Source organism: Colletotrichum gloeosporioides, assembly GCF_011800055.1.
Source record: "Colletotrichum gloeosporioides strain Lc1 chromosome Unknown consensus_8, whole genome shotgun sequence".
In the NCBI taxonomy this organism is placed as follows: Eukaryota; Fungi; Ascomycota; class Sordariomycetes; order Glomerellales; family Glomerellaceae; genus Colletotrichum; species Colletotrichum gloeosporioides.
Window position 1 is genome coordinate 140,516 of NW_025544653.1, and position 17,906 is coordinate 158,421.

At 51.0% G+C, this 17,906-nt stretch overlaps 5 protein-coding genes across 5 annotated transcripts; 2 read left to right on the forward strand and 3 right to left on the reverse strand.

Moving 5' to 3' along the window:
* Nucleotides 1–666: 666 nt before the first annotated feature.
* GCG54_00010378 (Oxidoreductase vrtI) lies at nucleotides 667–1,770 on the reverse strand (the record flags this gene model as incomplete). The annotated part of the gene is made up of 4 exons (XM_045410303.1): nucleotides 667–1,086; nucleotides 1,111–1,329; nucleotides 1,383–1,449; nucleotides 1,499–1,770. The coding sequence occupies 4 exons, from the start codon at nucleotides 1,768–1,770 to the stop codon at nucleotides 667–669; spliced, it is 978 nt and encodes a 325-aa protein (XP_045270201.1).
* Nucleotides 1,771–2,884: 1,114 nt separating this feature from the next.
* GCG54_00010379 (Oxidoreductase vrtI) lies at nucleotides 2,885–4,006 on the reverse strand (the record flags this gene model as incomplete). Its single annotated transcript, XM_045410304.1, has 3 exons — nucleotides 2,885–3,541; nucleotides 3,588–3,654; nucleotides 3,732–4,006. 3 exons carry the CDS (start codon nucleotides 4,004–4,006, stop codon nucleotides 2,885–2,887), a joined length of 999 nt encoding a protein of 332 aa, XP_045270202.1.
* A 948-nt stretch (nucleotides 4,007–4,954) lies between these two features.
* GCG54_00010380 (Aspyridones efflux protein apdF) lies at nucleotides 4,955–6,336 on the reverse strand (the record flags this gene model as incomplete). Its single annotated transcript, XM_045410305.1, has 2 exons — nucleotides 4,955–5,470; nucleotides 5,521–6,336. The coding sequence occupies 2 exons, from the start codon at nucleotides 6,334–6,336 to the stop codon at nucleotides 4,955–4,957; spliced, it is 1,332 nt and encodes a 443-aa protein (XP_045270203.1).
* A 951-nt stretch (nucleotides 6,337–7,287) lies between these two features.
* On the forward strand, nucleotides 7,288–8,694 carry GCG54_00010381 (uncharacterized protein; the record flags this gene model as incomplete). Its single annotated transcript, XM_045410306.1, has 1 exon — nucleotides 7,288–8,694. One exon carries the CDS (start codon nucleotides 7,288–7,290, stop codon nucleotides 8,692–8,694), a length of 1,407 nt encoding a protein of 468 aa, XP_045270204.1.
* A 4,600-nt stretch (nucleotides 8,695–13,294) lies between these two features.
* On the forward strand, nucleotides 13,295–14,202 carry GCG54_00010382 (uncharacterized protein; the record flags this gene model as incomplete). The annotated part of the gene is made up of 2 exons (XM_045410307.1): nucleotides 13,295–14,026; nucleotides 14,149–14,202. 2 exons carry the CDS (start codon nucleotides 13,295–13,297, stop codon nucleotides 14,200–14,202), a joined length of 786 nt encoding a protein of 261 aa, XP_045270205.1.
* Between the last annotated feature and the right edge of the window lie 3,704 nt (nucleotides 14,203–17,906).

Genomic DNA, 17,906 nt, shown 5'->3' on the forward strand with positions numbered 1-17,906 from the left:
AACTGCGTTGTCTGTCAACCACGGGGGTTGCCCCGAAAGGGTAGTAGTTTCGATGGAGATCACACGAATGCATAATTAGTAAGGAGCTCAAGCCATTAGCTCCATGCGAGCGCAAACCTTAATCTTTCTTCAGACTCTAGGCCGCTCCATGCACCGACGTGCAGATATCACATTTGATCGTGGGACGCTGAGGCTCCTCATCTGTCCTACCCTTGGACCCCAATGACCCCGGAACTAACGTGGTAACCATAGTGGGAGCTTATTTCCACATGATGCCTTTGCTAGCCGAACTGCGTAACGGTTCGGACCGTGAAAACAAGAACTTGGGCTTCCTGCATAAACCCCTCCTGCTCTTGGCGATTCAAACGGAGTCAGAGTGAAGAGTTCCATGCAGTTTAGATCAGCCAAGACGCAACTACTATGCTGGAACAATTGAAGACCCTAATGGAGCTCTACACACAGCCTCAGCTTTTCTTCAACGGGATCCATGTTTTGCCCATTATTTGGAAGTGACGTCGAATAGTTTTGCGAATGATGTGCGATTTCTTTACTCTCGCTCAAGTTCGTGAAGATAGGTAATGTGCACGTTTAGTCAGTGTTGAGACTTCCTACCTAGCTAGTGACAAGGGAAGATTTGGCTTTTGCAAGCAGACATCAAATAGCCACTCAAATAGCCACTCCAAGGTCCCTTTCCATTCCTCCGGTAGCAATAGAGTCCAAGCGCTGCTCCTGGATCGTCTTGTTGAAGCTCTGATACTTGCTAAGAAACCATTCCTCTGCTGTGACCGACTGCCCATTTATGCCTTGAAAGACGACACTGTCACCAGCCCGTAAGAAGTAGGCCGTGGAGTACCTATCCTGAGACATCTTGTTCCCCTGGGGCAGCACACGATGCATTGCCGACCGGAATCGTCGCTTGGACATGAAACGAAGCGTGTCGGCCACGTTGATGATAGCATGCCCTGGCTTTGGGGTCACGTACTCCCAGTCGTTGGTCGTGGGCGAAACAACCTGTAGGCCAGGCTGTTCGTTGAAGAGAAGGGTGAAAGACCCCACGTCAGTGTGGGCATTGTGGCCCCGGGCAGTCTTGTCTTAGAGTGCATCACTGACGGGATGATGCAAGAAGAAGAGCGTGCTCTTGGAAGGTATATCGTCCGGGTGATACTCCTCAAAACGCTCTTTTCCCTCCAGACCCACTGCATCGGAGAGGCGCGTAAGCAACGTCTTCAATACGAAGTGGGCCGAGAGCTGGAACGTTTTGAACAAGTCAAAGTTTTCTGTCACCACGCCAGGGAGATGGCTATGGTTAAGCAGATGAACGCGACTGATCTGCTTCATGATTAGTGTCTTGTATCCGGACAAAGCCTTCAGTCGGAACGTACCCTCAAAGCTTCAAAACCATCGCGTGTATTCTCGTTGACACCAGACTGAACGCCAGGTGGTTTGTAACTTGAATCGTCAATATGGATCAGACAATTCGTAACGGTGGTAGCCATACCCATGGGCGTCAGAGATGGTGTCGGTTCTCAATTTCTCATCCAACGGCTGGTTGAACCATTGTTTCATAATCTGACCGGCAGACTCATAGTTCTTGAGCATGGAGCCAGAGTCCCAGTCCCTAAGATCAAGGTAAAAGAAGCCGTGATTCTCGCATGCAGACAGCAAGGTCGAAAGTGACTTTTCATCCTTGTTCACAAGAGAACGAAAGTTTAACGTGTGGAGATTGGCTTGCTCCAGGCCAGAGTTGTTGTCGGGAGTTACAGCAGGCATGTTGTTTGTTTGGTAAGGTACGGGTAATTGTAATTGAATTGGTTTGACGTGCGATCAGAGCTGAGAGGATTGTGTGAAGATGGCGTTGTGTATGCGTCAGTCTATTTACCCTCCAAGAGCTTAAATATCAGGTCCAACTGAACGTCAACTTAGATGATTAACAATCCAATTTTTGACAACGATGCACTATCTGGTTGTGGATTTGGTCAGTGTCTATGAGTCTGAAGACGTCAGGAATTTCGCGAGTCATGATCATCCTTCATGTCAAGGTGAGATGCAACCGCTAACGTCAACCTTACTCAAAGTGATTCTAACCATGGGTTGCTCAAGCAATGTAACACTTCGGGCTCTCGGGGGTCGATGACAAATTCATAATCTTACAAGGTTATATGCGTTTCTTTTGTGATCTGTGGTTACGTTGGTCCATCTACTTGGCAACATGGGGTCGGTCCTGCCCTGAAGTTGATCGAGCCCAACAAGGCGCGCAACCATGATCCCGCGGCAAGACAAGATCTTCAGCCGCCAAGCAGAAGGTTGTATTAGCGGCTATGCAGCTGGATGTTCAAGCTGCAATGTGACTATGCGCAACCTCGTTTGATCATTGCGTAATCAATGCTTGGCTTGTCCTTCCGAAGGTTGCATCGATCCCGGGATTCAAACTGCATCAACTCAATCAAGATTAGGCAAAAGTCTTGACAACTCATCATACGGTCGTATCAGTATGGCGATATCATCTCCTTGACTACCGTAATTTATTATGGTTTCTTCTTCGGTGACTTCAATTCTTCCACGATGCCGCCATTGCCGCGTGCAACGGCAACCCAAATCGTCTCGTGAGACATTGAATTTGGCCCTGTCAAAGAAAGCTTATGGGGAATAGAAGACTTGCGTAGCACATCAAAGACTCAGTTACTCAAATCGAAACTCGCAAATCCGGGTTAACCATGAGTTGATGATTAGAATTATGCCATTGGCTTACGATTGTCATTGCTACTGGGGAATTGCAACATGAAAGAAGGAGTGTGTTCATTTCTGCGCTGATAGGTAATGACTGACTATCAAATCAAATTTGCATTGCAATCCCAAATCCCAAATCCCCCAGCAGTGATGTAGCTTAGAACGATGCCCTAAGCTCCTGTGCCATTCCGCCAGATAGAACAGTTTGCTCCTTCTGGATGGCGTGAGGCAACTCATACATCTCATACTTCTTCAGGTACCACTGCTTTGCATCCGACTCTTCTTCATTGCTGTCCTTGAACTCAGTTGAGTCCGTGGCCCGCAAGAAGTAGGAAATAGAGTAGCGATCCTCATTTTGCACACCTCCCAACGGCAGCACGCGATGCAGGGCCGAACGAAATCGCTTTCTGGAAAGAAAGCGGAGTGTGTCACCGACGTTGACAATGGCGTGTCCAGGTCGCGGCTCGACATACGTCCAGGCCTCATCTGCCGGAGAAAATACCTGCAATCCCCACTGCGGCGCAAACAAGAGAGTGAGTGTGCCGATATCTGTGTGCATGTTTTGTCCAACGTTCTTGATGTCTTGACTCCCAGGAGGGTAGTGGAGGAAGTAAAGAGTGCTCTTGGATCGACTGTCATCACGATGACTAGTGTCCAAACGAGCCTGTCCCTTCAGCTCCAAGCCATCAGAGAGACAGTCAAGTAGGAGCTTGAGGATGAAATGGCAAGAAGCAGTGAATTGATCAAAAAGCCGTAGGTTGTCTTGAACAACCGAAGCAAGGGCCCAGCGGCCAGTTAGCTCGTGTCGTCCGATCTGACAAGTTAGTCACAGCTTCCTCTTCCCTTCTGCGGATACATACCTTAAGAGCCTCAAACCCATCGTGATGTCCCTCAACGGAACCTGACTGGTTACCCAAGGCCTTGAAACTAGTTTCACTTAGTCAATGCTGCTTCTGCTTTATTCGAGTGTGATAGAGGCTTATTTGGGAGCCTGGACAACTCACCCATGGGCAAGAGACACTGTGGGAGTCTTGAGCTTGACCTCAGTGGACTGCGAGAACCAGTTCTTGGTGACTTCGTCTATCTCCTTCAAGTCTTTCCAGAACTTCTCAGATCCAGTCGCTTGAAGGTCTAGATAGAAGAAACCGTCTGTTTCGCAAGCCTTGATCAAAGCTTCTAGGGAGTCATGGTCCTTGTCGAAGAGGCTTTCGAACTTGATAGTGCGCAAGTCGGCCTTGGGGACATCCCTGTACAACTCTGAGATTGAGGAAGAGCTCATTTTGACGCAAATTGGGCAATTGTTTTGAAAAGAACTTTGAATGGGGTTGAGTTTCTGCGACGGATGCCCCTTACTCCGGAGGAATCCCTTCATATATGTGCCAGTGTCTAAGGCGCGCAACTTGGCCAAGATTTCTTGGAAGCATCAAGAGGCATTGACAACTCCTGTAATTCCGGCAGTCAATCACAAAAGTCTTTCATTCCGGACTTTAGCACTTGTGAACTTGAGTTGCCGTGTTCTGGGAGCGCACAAAGTTCACCGAGGCAACTCGACCGATCCTAGTTGCATTGGCACTGGAAACGACCTTTGAATGACTCGATGTCTGTATGCAATACAACATCATTTTTGGCGACATTGCCCACCGGCATTCTTTGGCGGCGAAAGGAGAATCTCCGGGGGTCGAATCTTGTACGCGTAACACTCACGATTTTCAGAGGTCGTAGTAACCCCTGCTCATACCGCCACAGGTGCACATGGGCCGGGCCGCCGAATGCAACCATAACTTCGGGGGTTTTGTCCGCCCACCACCTCAGCAGCCCTGCTCTTCTGCGCCCGAAATTTGCCAAGGGCAATGCAAATCGAAGGTTCCGATGGGGATCTGCCCGGAAGCTCGGCGCCAATCTCGTCGCAACCCGAGCAACATATGGCTCAATCTTCGTTCTCCGTCTCCTGCGGATAAAACCTTGCATCCGGAGGTATGACCCTTGCCAATGAGGGGCAGCTACTGCTGATTGTGTCAATGGCCTCAAACTCATAACCGCTTATGCGCTGATCTGCAGTGAGGTGCCCATCTTTGGACTGAGCTTGGTGGAGGAGTATCTCCTGGGCGCATTAACCGCCGCAGGGAGAGAAGAACGACATGGAAACACGGATCACGAGTAAGGACAACCTTTCGCAATGCAATGGTTAGATTATGTAGATTCGACTAGGTTTGATACGTGTGTGCTTCTACTTGCGCAAGTGAGGCAAAGAGATGGCGCCATTTGAGATTGCAACCGCGAGCAGAACCAAAGTCCCTCCCATGAGAGCAGATCCCCCAAAGACTTGCGCGTACAGGAAGTCGCCATTGCCCCTCTCAATGAGTGCACCAGCCAGGGGAGGACCTGTCAGACAAGCGACGGAAACGACAGTGAATACCATTCCTGTTCTCATACCCATTTTCTTCAAGTCCGTTGTCAACCCGGAGCAGGCCGCTGGAAAAACACTCTGAACCCCTCCAGCGAAAGATCCATAGATGATGCAGAACGCAAATAGTCGGCCCTCTGAGTTGACTGAAACCCAGCAATAGAGTAGGAGTCCCGAGAAAAACGTGGTCAAAATCAACGTTCTCATTGGACCAATAAACTTGTCCGACAGCACAGCTAGAAGGATACGTGCTGGTATACCAACTGCATTCATAACAAGCAGAAGCGTTAACGAGGTCGTGGAGGAGACACCAATCACCGTTCGGCCGTACGTCGGGACCTGCAGGGTGTTAGATTCCTGATTAGATGCGGGGAGAGAAGTGCACTTACGTAGTAGAACGCGAAGAAGATTGCCCAGAAGCTGAGAAACATCCCAACGCAAAATAATGCATAAGGAAGTTCTTTGAAACTTGACCATTCAACGATTGGTCCCAATTTCCTTGGAGGCAGTCTCGTTCTAGCCAAAGCGAGAATGATGACTGTGTTGAACAGCATCACGAATCCCATGACCCTGACCGTCCAGCCAAATCCAATTTTAGGTAGTAATTGTTGGGCAATCAGAGGGAAGAATATTCCGCCACTGCCGGCACCCGAGGCGTTTATGGCAATAGCCATCGATCGTCTCTTGACGAAATACGTCGCTAGAAGCGCAATCGTCGGGCAAAACGTCAGTCCATCGCCAAGCCCTGTACAGATTCCTTGGGCGAGAAATAACTGCCAGTACTTTGTCGACAACGACGTCATGAACACTCCAAGAAGTTGAAGGAAGAGTCCGGCCACTAGCACCTTTCGGTAGTGCCCAGCGTCGGTTGCGCGCCCTGAGAAGGTGCCGACGAAAAAGATGAGGAAAATTTGAACTGAGCCGACCCATGAGATTGCGGAGGGGGAAACTTCTAGCGCAGAGACGTAGTAAGACTGGAAGAACCCGAAGGAATTGATGTATCCCCAAGAGTTGAACATGACCAGATGAGCGACGACAGTTTGAGACCACGCCTGGAAGCCTCCGTCCGGAGGAGGCCCCGGGTCGGACGCGTCGTGCTGTGCCGCATCATCGTGGCTTTCGGTGCTGTTGCTGTCGGGAATCGAGCTTGATAGGTTGTTGTCCAGTTGTTGAAGAGGCTTTTCGTTTGCGGTGGCGGCAGTCATTGTTACGGCTGTCCAAAGATTCAGTAACTACAAAAAGAATCGATAACTATTGCTAGACGCATTGTCTGATGCCAAACATCCAGAGAGCCAAAGTCGTGAAATACAGAGGTTCCCCTGACGGGCGGCTCCGATCGAGGAAACTGCATTGGGAACTCAAAGGGCGCGATATTGACATGTTGCCACGGACACTTCCAAGACCGCGTATACCCAATTTCCCCGCCGGATGCAACTCAAGACATACAACGAACGCACTGCCAACACACAAAGCACCATTTGTAAGCTGGTCTCGCTTCGATTGCGACAACAAAAAATGTGATTGCGCCATAGCTGAATCCTAGACAGATCGGCCGGCAGAAGGACTTCGGGTCCGCGACAATTTGAGCGAGTCATGTCAATACGCAATGCAATGGAACTCTCCTTTTGTTGATCACAACCACCATCTACCAACCCCTGAACGGATATCGGACATAGTACTATTCATGGACGCACATGATTCAACTCGATCTTGTAACTCAATTGAGTCTACTTTGTGAGTGGGGGATGTAGTAGAAAGTTCCTGGCGTGCCGAGCATATAGTGCATCGATGCAAGAGTTGTCACACTCTTAGAAGGACCATGTTGCGAGTTGTGCTTGTTACGCAAGACTACGCCTCGGCTGCGCTGTAACCCTACTGGATCTTTGCGGTGACAAGAAGCGCCGAAAGACATTCTGTTGCTTGGCGCAATTCATTCCGTGAGTTCTTCTCAATGATGCGACCGCTACTATGTGAATCCGTTGAGTGCATGTCTGCTCTTCCATGACATTCTACTTGAGATCAAGTATATGTATTTGACTCCATCATCATCTGGAGGTAAACACCACAAAGCACAGCGTAGTTGTCACACGCATCCCTATTTGAAAACTATCTTGTTCCACTTCTTAGGCCTTCATACCAAACCCCCTAGATTGAAGATGGCTGTCACGTCTTCCAATGGTGCCTCGAGCTCAGTTGCACAGCCTGTTCCATCTTGGATCTTGCTAAGCAACCTGGCGGTCGCGTCTCTCGAAAAGTCACACCAGCACACTACCGCTTCAGGAGTAAGAGTCTACGGTCAGGGCACGGCACTGACTTCCGGCGCATACACCTGGCTCGATGGCGACGCTACCCCCAGAGACTTTCACGAGTGGGCTACTTCCATAGAAGTCAAAGCCGGTCTCGTTCGGTTTCAAACGGCAGCCATGAACAACCCACCTCTGTATGCCGTACAAAACACGACGTCCCGGGCATGGGCTGTCGGCAGCAACCCGTTCATTCTGAATGTTGCGCGCTCGCAGTGGGGGATGCCCATTGGCTTCGTCGATCCCACTGTGATCAACCGCGACAGCACTACGAGTTTTCAAGGAGTATCTCAATTGCCTCCGCATACCTATTTCGAACTCAAGAAAGATGGAAACGGCTGGCTTTTGAGCACTCAAGAGCGCAGAGACCCTCTGTTCTCAGCCCTGAGCCCCAGGATCACGGACTACGACGAAGCAGGTTCCGCTTTTGTCTCCGCCGTGCAGAAGGCAGTCTCTGAGATTACCGAGTCCGACAAAGAAGTTGCCTCTCTCCTCTCTGGAGGGATCGACTCGGGCGCGGTCACTACCTTTGCTGTTCGTGCCGGCCTCAAGGTGACGGCCTACAGTGCCGGGTCACCTTGGGGAAATGAGCACGAAGAAGCCCAGGAACTGGCGGATTTTCTGGGTATTCCACTCGTCCGCCTTGAGCTATCAGCGAAGGATCTCCTCAATGCGGTTCCCGAGACCATGCGAGCCTTGGGTACCGCAGAGAGAGAGCGAGTAGACATCCAGATTACTTTGACGGCCTTGATGCGCAGCGGTCTCATCAAGGAGAAGCACATTCTCACAGGCTACGGCAATGATCTCATGCTGATTGGTTTGCCACCCGACTCTACCGACGCCGACGTGTTGATCCGAGACATCATAACCGAAGTTGACCTTGCGCGTCACAGCGGCGAGTTCCAGGATTTTGTCGCCGGAACATGGGGAAAGAAGCTTTCTCATGTGTACTGGCATCCGGACGTGGTTCAGACAGCCCTTGATATTCACCCGTCTTGCAAGGTTCATGGTGGCCGTGAGAAGGCGTTCTTCAGAGCTGCGATGGAGCAGTTTATACCAAAGACTGCTGCTTGGCGCAAGAAGATCGGTATTCATGTCGGAGGTGGCATGCAGCGTGGCCTGGACGCTTTGTTTGGGGGACTGAATGGGAAGGTTGAAGTTTATAACAGAATCTTCCGCGCACTTTCTGATCAGACTCTGGACGATCCGTTTGGGTCCATCGACCATCTTGCTCCTAGATCGGAAGAACCCGGAAAATGAGTCTAGATAGATCAAAGACTTATATTCACTTAGAGATGATAGGATAGCAAACTAGAAGATTGTGCAATGATTAAGATGCTTGAAATTCCGAGCTTCCATGTTTTGTTAGTCTGTTCCATACTCTCATTCCAGTAGGGGGGCCTGAATTCTGCCCGTTGAGACTCAGAGTTTCGGGGAAATAAAATGGCAACAGCGCCAAGACCGCTGCGTTTATGGCTGGCCGGTCTATTCAGAAATTGTTTATTTAGCCTGTTCATAATTCGAGATATTCTTTCACTTGGCAAAGTCTGCCCTTGGTGAACAGCGCCACTCTTGAGATGGAAACCTGCGAGCCTAGTTGAGGTTGGGTATCGTCAACTTGTGTGTTGGACCTCAAAGTAGCGTCTCGGCGGCCGAAAAGCAAAATAAATTGTGCAAACAGATCGACATATTCTCTGATCTGTTCTTAAGTCTAGGCAATATCTTAGAGTTTGGGCAAGGCTTGTAAAACATCCCACGCGGGCCGTGATGATGGGGGCATCTGCCAAGACGGCTTGAGTGGGCAGTTCCGCAATGATGGAGTCACCCGCAGAAACCACGGATGACTCCGAAAGTTAAATCGAAGAGCCTTTCTAATTGAACATAGGAACTAGTAGTCAAGTTAAGGTTATCGACTTCCTCCGATATCATTACCAAGCGGCTGGTCTATGAGCGATAGTTCATCTCTGGAATAGGTACTTTTACCTGGGATTAGAGCTATCAACAACAAGGCACGGCCGACCGTTGCAGTGCAGTATTTATTCATGGGAATATACGACGAATCAGAGGTGTAATTCTTTGATTTTAGTTAGCTTCGCTTATTATTCATGAATCCATACGTTACGATAACACTAGACATGAAATCCTTTGATAAATTCTTCTAGCTAAACGGATATAGAACTCCTGGCCTAATAGTAAAATAATTTTCTGTTAATATTATTATTTCTTCTCTAAGATTTATGATAGTGATAATTTCTATTGTTATTATCGCCGTCGTCGTCATCTATGTTAGTTTAGTCACCCCTCATATTAACCCCGTAAACCCATCGTCACCCCATTTGTCGTTTGTGCCTTTTACCCGCCCGAATAGCAAAACTCTTCAGGAACGGAGTCAATCTCGCCAAAAATGACTCCATGTATACGCTAAGAATGCGCTGTCCGTTTGTGTAAGGATATAAGCCTAACACGATTGTTAAACACATAAGTACTCCACCTCAACTTCAACTTAACACCGCGAAGTTTGCAACTAGGTAGGGAAGTAACTATGGAGATTCATATTGTAAAAACGGTCAATTTGCACCCTTAAAATCATCGGGCAAGTACTTCTACCCTTTGAGAAGGTTGAGATAGCTTCAGTCGACTAAGATCTAATAGAGACTGTGTCACTCGAATATTTCCTCTCTTGGCGCTCTGGATAAGTCGCCCGGCAATTAAGGTCTCCACATTCCCGGTCAGAACATCGATTTGAAAGCCCGTAACACGCACAGCAATTGCGCCGAAGGATTGGCTTACGGCCGAAGAAACCACTCAGCTTGCCCCTTGGTGGGGTGGCAGCTGCAGAAGCGATGTCAGAGAAATGGTGTTTGCGTCGGGTGACGCGGCGGCTACAAGACGGGGCCGAACCTGCAGCCAGTGAGAGAGACACGGTCCCGAACCCCGCGTGTCGTTCGGTGTCTGCGGCGTTGAGCGGTTTGGATATAGTAGGGACTGCAGATGAGACGATGGTCTGTGGCAGGGTGAGTACGGATCCGCTGAGGCGTTATGTGGCTGGTGTCCAGCGACATGTTGTGTCACCTGCTCAACGCCGGACACGAAAATTGAGATCGGAGAGATCTTTTCATCAGTTCGCGGGTTGAATTTCTCTTGAAAACATGAAGATGTGCAATGAGCGACATGATGGACAGAAAAAGCTTCTTTGGAGCTAAGCTTTTGGCAGTCAGTGCTCTTCCTTGACAGTTAATAACGACGGCTTGGCCTTGGCCGTCTTGGCGAGAGGACCTCAACAACGACACCTTCACCCAATAACTCTCATCCCGCCAGTGAGTCTTGTAAAAACATGTATCGATAATAAAATCCTGCCGATCTGAAGGGAAAAAAGAAAGGTGTTGTCTATTGAAGACGTTGGTTATGATTTGTCTAATTGGACGCTAGTGTTCATCTGCACACGCCCACCATCAACTATTTGGGTCAACATCGAAATGGAATTCGTTGTGATCTAAACATTCTTATTTCTGTTCAATCGTGATCAGAAGTCCACTGGATTATTTCACTGTCAAGTCTCAACTCCCGCCCTGTCCGAAGACCGAACCCACCATATTGCTGAAAACCCGCGGGCTGTATCTTCCGGCTACTCATTGCCGACCGCCGAAAAACAACGGAAATCCCCCATGGCGTCATTCACCCCTTAGTACTCGGCCGATATGATCGGCCGGCAGCCGATTTGCGCGGATCAGAAAATCCTTTACCGGGGGCGGCGAGCATTTCCATTTATTTGTTCAAGAAGGATCCATCTTCATCCCATGAATTTTAAAGGCCTTTCATCTCCCACACTCTCCGTCGCATAAACCGCTGGAGCCTGCCCTCCTCCCCATGATTCATCCCTTCCCCTCCTTCCCGATTTTCCTCGCTTCCCCCTCCTCACCTGAAGGTAAAAGATTAAAGAGGCCCAATCTTACGGCTCAGGAGGGAGGCTGACTAGGACCACTGGGGGGCCGCGCTACGGTCGCAGGGTTTAGCGCCCTTGACCCTGCCGAGGATCCACGTTGTGGGCACGGGGGTGAGTTTCAATGTGTTCAGTTGATGATCGGACGAAAAGGGGAACTTGGAAGAATGAACAAACGAGAATTTGAGAGGCTGCCTGCGCACTCACTCACTCACCTTGCCCAACCATCAGCCAGCGACGAGCTCACCGACACGATTGGGCTTGGACCTGGAAGACCATGTTCCCAACCTGCATGCCATAACTGGGACGAAAATTTCGAGAACCGCTGGAGATGTGCGTTTTTATGACGCGCGGTATTCCTGGTCAACAGCCAACGAAACGGAAGCCAGCGGAGTCTGCCCCAGGCGAAGTCCGGTCTGAAATTGATGATTGATGGTGCGCTGAGCGTCGGCAGATTCGTCGAGAGGCTGAAGAGGCGCAATTGCGGTAGTCGATCACAGATGGAACGAGGTTGCAGCACGGAAGGATCTCGTTCTATCTGAGATGCCGTCCGGCTTGCACATGCGTGTCTTTGGACCGGGTAGATTACTCATTCGGCAGTACGGGTGAATTTGTATCGCCGGTAACCAGGACGGCGCCCGGTCTGGATGCCGCATACGATGTGGTCGCCCGTTGCAGTCGACTGGCCACAGCAAACGGTGCCTGGGCAAGCCAGCGAGTACGAATAAGCGACTCACGTCACTCCTGAATGTGCGTCCCAAGGGAGAAACTTCTTGAAACAGACGATTACGGCAACCCAAATTTCCAGATGATGAACGTGGATGCAACAAACATGATCTGTCACCCGCACTGGCAGCATCTTCCCTTCACCGTCCGACCGTCCATTTACCTCCGTCAAGGAGTTCCCAGGCGCCAAATCTCCATCGCAAGGTCATCGAAGATGAGAAAGCCGAGGACCGACGATGGGATGGAGTAAGAAGTAGGCTCAGTCGGCACGATGGGGACTTGGAGACGGACGAGGCAGCACGAAAAGGATGTGTTGGTGGGGGTCACTCGGCGGAGCCGCCTGAAAGATGCGTGATGGTACCGTTTCAGCGACCCCAGTCAGGAGCAGGACGGACAGGGATTATATCATGACGGACGCCTCGTGGGCGTCTGCGCAGGGACACCGACCAAAGACGGGCAAGACTCGGTCCAACAGGAGCCCACCTGGCCTCACTCAAATTAAACAACTGGGCGACTACAGCCAAAGACGGGAGCCCTGTCCGCGCCTGGACCAATCGCTGGTATTCCCTCGGTCGGATGGTGTCCGGGGTTGTTGGTCTGCCATGTCCAATGTTCCAGGACCACGGATGGATCGCATCTGCGCGAGTCTGGGAGCAATTGGGGCGTCTGGGTCTCCAGAACTTCTTGGAAGGCTGTTGGACCACGCGGTGAGCAGCCCCTCGAGGGTGTGTGCCTGTCTTTCTTCTTTCGTGCCTGGTCAAGCGCTGGCCTGGGCTTTCCGTCCTCTCTATGAGTTCCTCTCCCCTGAAAGCTTTTATCGCTACAAGCCGTCACGAATAGATTGGATCCCGATCCCTGGCTGGGTCCGGACTGGGCCGTCCATGACACCAGCGCAGTGACGACGACCGCTCGCATAGGGGTGCGATGGGTTTGCTCACCATCCATCCGTATAAGATCCTACTCATGCCACACTGATTTTCTACTTGTCTTTCTATCTGAACTCTGCGTCTCATTCCATCCGGTCAAATTCCATTCACGTTCATTCTTTCACACTCTCTTTACAGCTGTGCTAGCCACAAGCCACTCTTTTTGAGCTTTTTACAACATCGCAAGACAAATCCCAGTCTCTCACTCCCTTTTTTGAAACAGCAACCTTCGCTTTCGTCGAGTCTATCACCACCGAAATCTTTCAAGATGCAGTCCAAGATCGTCACCGTTCTCTCTTTCGTCGCCGCCGTCTCGGCTCACGGCAAGGTCACCTCGCCCACCCCCCGTGTCGCTGGTGATGCCTTCAAGGAGGCTTGCGGCACCACCATGTGGAACACCGAGCAGTCCGACCCGTACGGCAACATCCAGGGCCTCGCCCAGCAGGCCGGCAGCAGCCTCGACGCCTCTAAGTGCGAGCTCGCCCTCTGCAAGGGTTACAAGTTCGCCGACAACACCAACGTCCAGAGCTACTCCCCTGGTGAGACCGTCGACTTCAAGGTTGAGATCCGTGCTCCCCACACCGGTGTTGCCAACGTCTCCGTCGTCGACACCACCTCCAACTCCGTCATTGGCGAGCCCTTGATCTCTTTCACCAACTACGCCTCTACCAAGACTGGTGTCGCCGCCAACAACACCGCCTTCTCCGTCACTCTCCCCGACTCCCTCCCCTCCAACTGCGGCACCGCCGGCAACTGCGTTCTTCAGTGGTGGTGGGACTCTGCTGAGGCCGGCCAGACCTACATGTCTTGCGTCGACTTCACCTCCGGCTCCGGTTCCGGCTCCGGCTCTGGCTCTACCACCCCCGCTGCTTCCGCGGCTCCCACCACCCTCGCCACCGTTGCTACCCCCAGCGCCACCCCCTCCACCCCGGCCTCTGGCAACTCTGGTGCCTCCGATGAGTCCGCTGCCACCCCCAGCGCCACTCCTTCCGCCCCTGCCGTAAGTCATTCCAATCCCTCAACGTCCCATATGTCCGAGGCTCTGCTCTTAGAGTTCGGATTGAAACCGTTAAGAAAGTTCAAAAGAGTTCGTTGTGCTGACCACGAAACCTTGACAAACAGTCCTCCTGCAACAAGCGCCGCAGCTCGAAGCGGGCTCTTCGCAAGCGCTTCTAAACAGGAAAATAGAGTTTAGAGAGACGTCGGAGTCGCATCTGATACCCGGTCAGCCTTGAGACGAGATGACTTGGAAACCAGACCTGAAAGTTTCAAAAAGGGCTTGACCCCGCAATCTGGGATTTGCAATGTTCTTGTACAAAGTTCATACCATTCAATGTTCAATACTTATTCTTCGCCCAATACTTGACTGACACCTGTTGTCTACACACCGTAACGATGTGCGTCGTGACATGAAACGTGATGTTCCGGTACCTGAAGATCTTGGCTTATGCGGGGAATTTTGGACGAAAGGCACCCTCCGAGTAGTCCAACGGCCTCGCGAATGCTCGTATCCTTCGTCTGAAGGCATGCCTTAGAAGGCGGGCTTATTGCGCAATTTGTCAGCTGAACATAATCGTCACGCAATGTGCCTGGTCGAGAATAGCATCCCATCTTCCATCCCACCACCACTTGTTCACTACACGTGTAGGAACTGAACCTTAGCAACTCATCAGATTGTCCAATGCACGACACCAAGTCCGAACTGCTCTAGTCGTCGTCTCTTTTTCTGAACGACGTTGTTGACGGCAGCTAAGCCAGAAGAGTCCGTCTCTTATGATGTTCAGCTAAGATCCTAGGATCGGCTCATCCACCCGTGAAGCGAACGATCATTTATCCACAAAGGCTGCAAATGTCTTCGCTAGTTGTAACCTCAGAGCCCAACATACCCATCCACCCCTGTAGCGATCCGCCAGCGCCGGGTGCTACGCTCACCGACTGCGTCGCATTCGTCAATCCGAGTCCTCCACCAAAAGTTCATAGCGATTGATGGCGGCTCATAGCGGCGGCGGCGGACACGGCAGGAACGGAAGCAATTGCTGTCTCCGGTGCGCGCACCTTGAGCCCGTCACTGCGTCGTCCGAAACGAAACAACATCGGAGACTGCGGCGACGCAACCTTCCAAAGACCGGACGGCAGGCATCCCTTCGCTCCACATCCAGGCACACCAGCAGGCACACCAGCGGCCGCCGATGCCGCAGGATAATCAGGACAGCCAGCAGCGACGTCCTTTGCAAACGCCGCGGGATCTGAATGGACTCGCCCATCGGCGCCCGGTCGTCGTCCCTTCATCTGCCCGTTGCGCCGAGTCAGCTAGTCCAGCCCTACAGCATGGACTTTGGGCTGACGGACGTTTTTTTGCAACCGGACCAGCCGACACCCGCCTGGGCGGCGCACACAGCGAGCTTACTTCGTCTGGAGGCAACGCCGCGATAACATCGGACGGTAGATCGGAAGCTGCGGACAACGGGTTAAGATCGCAATTATTCGCCATCCATTTCAGACAGGAGGCTGTTAAGACCTTGCAACTCCATGTAAACCAGCAGTCGGCGCTTTAATCAAGACACGAAACGGAAACATCTGCTCAAGACGCCCTGGTTCATATCGCCGGCGGGATAGAGCATGAGTCAATATCACCGAACAACGATGACAAAGTTTGCCACAAGAAACACCAGCTTGACGCTGTGAGCGCCAACGTTGCCCTTTCTGAACTCAACGTCGAGCAACTCGCCCGCCTAACCATTGGCACCAAATCTCTAGCCACAGGGGCAGACTTCCCAGCCTGGAAGAACGAGTACGCGGTTGTCGGCAAAGTCTGCCTGTCTCTTCATTGTGACGATCTTGAACAAGTTGTATTCACGGTACCTGAAAAAGTGTGTCGCGAGTCTGAACCATGGATCGGATCAAAAACCCGAGAGTCTGGACTAGAACCCCGGACGTCGATCAATCACGACATGGATCAACCGGCATTACTGCTTGTACTCCCGTGTTGACGACGACATTCTGTGACCTATGCGATCAAGTCATCTTGAGAAACTTGCAGACGCGCCTTGGCCGCTCGTTTGTCACCAGCAGGAAAGGAGTACATGCGGGTGCGTGAGCCTTCGACGCTACGAATTTCGTTTATCCTTCATCTGCCGCAGAATCTGTTGTAGCCAACGAGAGCATTGATGAGGACCGTTGACGTCCTATACCAAGATCAGTTTGATACATCTTACTTTCAAGCCCACCTTTGCGAAACGTAACTTGGTGAAGCCAAGACAAAGAACATGTTCAATTCCCTTCCTATGCCCAAACATCACAAGACCTTTTGACCGGCCTGGGTATCATCAACAGGATAACGGGTCCCGGCTGTCTGCGTCGTAGTTTTGCCTTCATCGTTTGGCGATTCCCGTCGGGCAGAATGGGCGAAGACTGGTGGTGGCGAGTCGGAGGGTCCCGCTCCATGGATCTTGACCGCGATTTGGCAGGATATCCATCATCTCCACCCCTGGATGCATCAAGCAACAGGGATCTTCCGGCGTTGTGGCAGAGTGGTCTAATGCGCAAGACTAGAAATCTTGTTCCTTCGGGAGCGTCTGTTCGAATCAGGCCAACGTCGAATTGTTTTTTGCGGCTTCGAAGAGCGACAAAATTCGTCATTGAATTACTTTTGCTGGTGAGTTCTTGATTGCAATCTTCCATAAAGTACTAAGATTATAAACTTATAGACGGTGAACGATCAGAGGTGAGCGCCTCCCGCCTCTGGGAATAAAAACTCGTGTTTCTCTTTGAAAGATACTCTTCGGCAATGGGCGGAGGCAGCATGTTTGCTGGAAACCCGCCTTTCGTCGTGACTCCAGTAAAATTGGTCGGTTAACTTACAAAATACTCATTCCTCCGGTAAAACATGTTCTATCGAGCCGTTGTACTAGTGACAGCATTTACTAGCTAGTAGTACAATTCACTAAGACATGGCTTGGCTCCAAGTCAGGGGTGGTGATTGTGGATTCCTGAGCCTACCACAACATGGCAACCTGCCCACACAATGTCTCTCAAATACGGACAAACGAAGATTTAAGCCCGCAGTATCCCTACTAGCTTGATTCGCGAATCTGGTTTCGAGATCAAAGTTTCCTTAGCGCGTGCTTCAGCTCGTTGCATTGGACCACGATGGTATCAGCCGTGGCCTTCGCAGCATTCATCATAGGTCTTCAGTTCGCGCATGCTACCAACGACGGTGTGTATGTAGGTACGTGCAGTCCAGGCTTAAGGGGATTCTTGGCCAGCAAACGTATATTAACAACTTTGCTTCCACAAAGACGATGGGCTCAAGCAGCACTCCGGTAATGGCTTCCACTCAAGCCAATTGCCGATGCTCAAACGTCAAGCTACGGCTCGTGTCGAGTCTCCTGTGCCCGTCTTGCAATTCGTTTTGACCATCATGGACTTCACGAGCTCCTCTTCTCCAACCACAGGATCAGGGATGACCTCAACGATGGTTTCGAGCAGCAATGCCGCCACTGTATGAAATTCATTCTCATCGCCAACTTATTCAGCTCCTACTAATCATCCATCTCAGGAAACCGGCGTATCCACTGCCTCTTCTCCGGTTCCCCCGTCAGGCGTCGACTCTCCTACGTCCGCGCCACCAACAGTCGTGTCTTCTGAAGTGGCTATTTCAACAACAAGCAACTCGGTCCAGTTATCATTTCAGACATTTAACGCCAACTCACAGACTCCTGTGGCATTGATATCTTCGGCGCAGGCCTCATCTGATCCAGACATACCATTCCCGGTCGCAACGAGCTCCAGACTATCAAATCCTCTGTTCACCAACACCTCGATGGTTGCTTCTACAATAAGCACAGACTCACAAACAAATGCTCAGCCTCAAAGCTTCA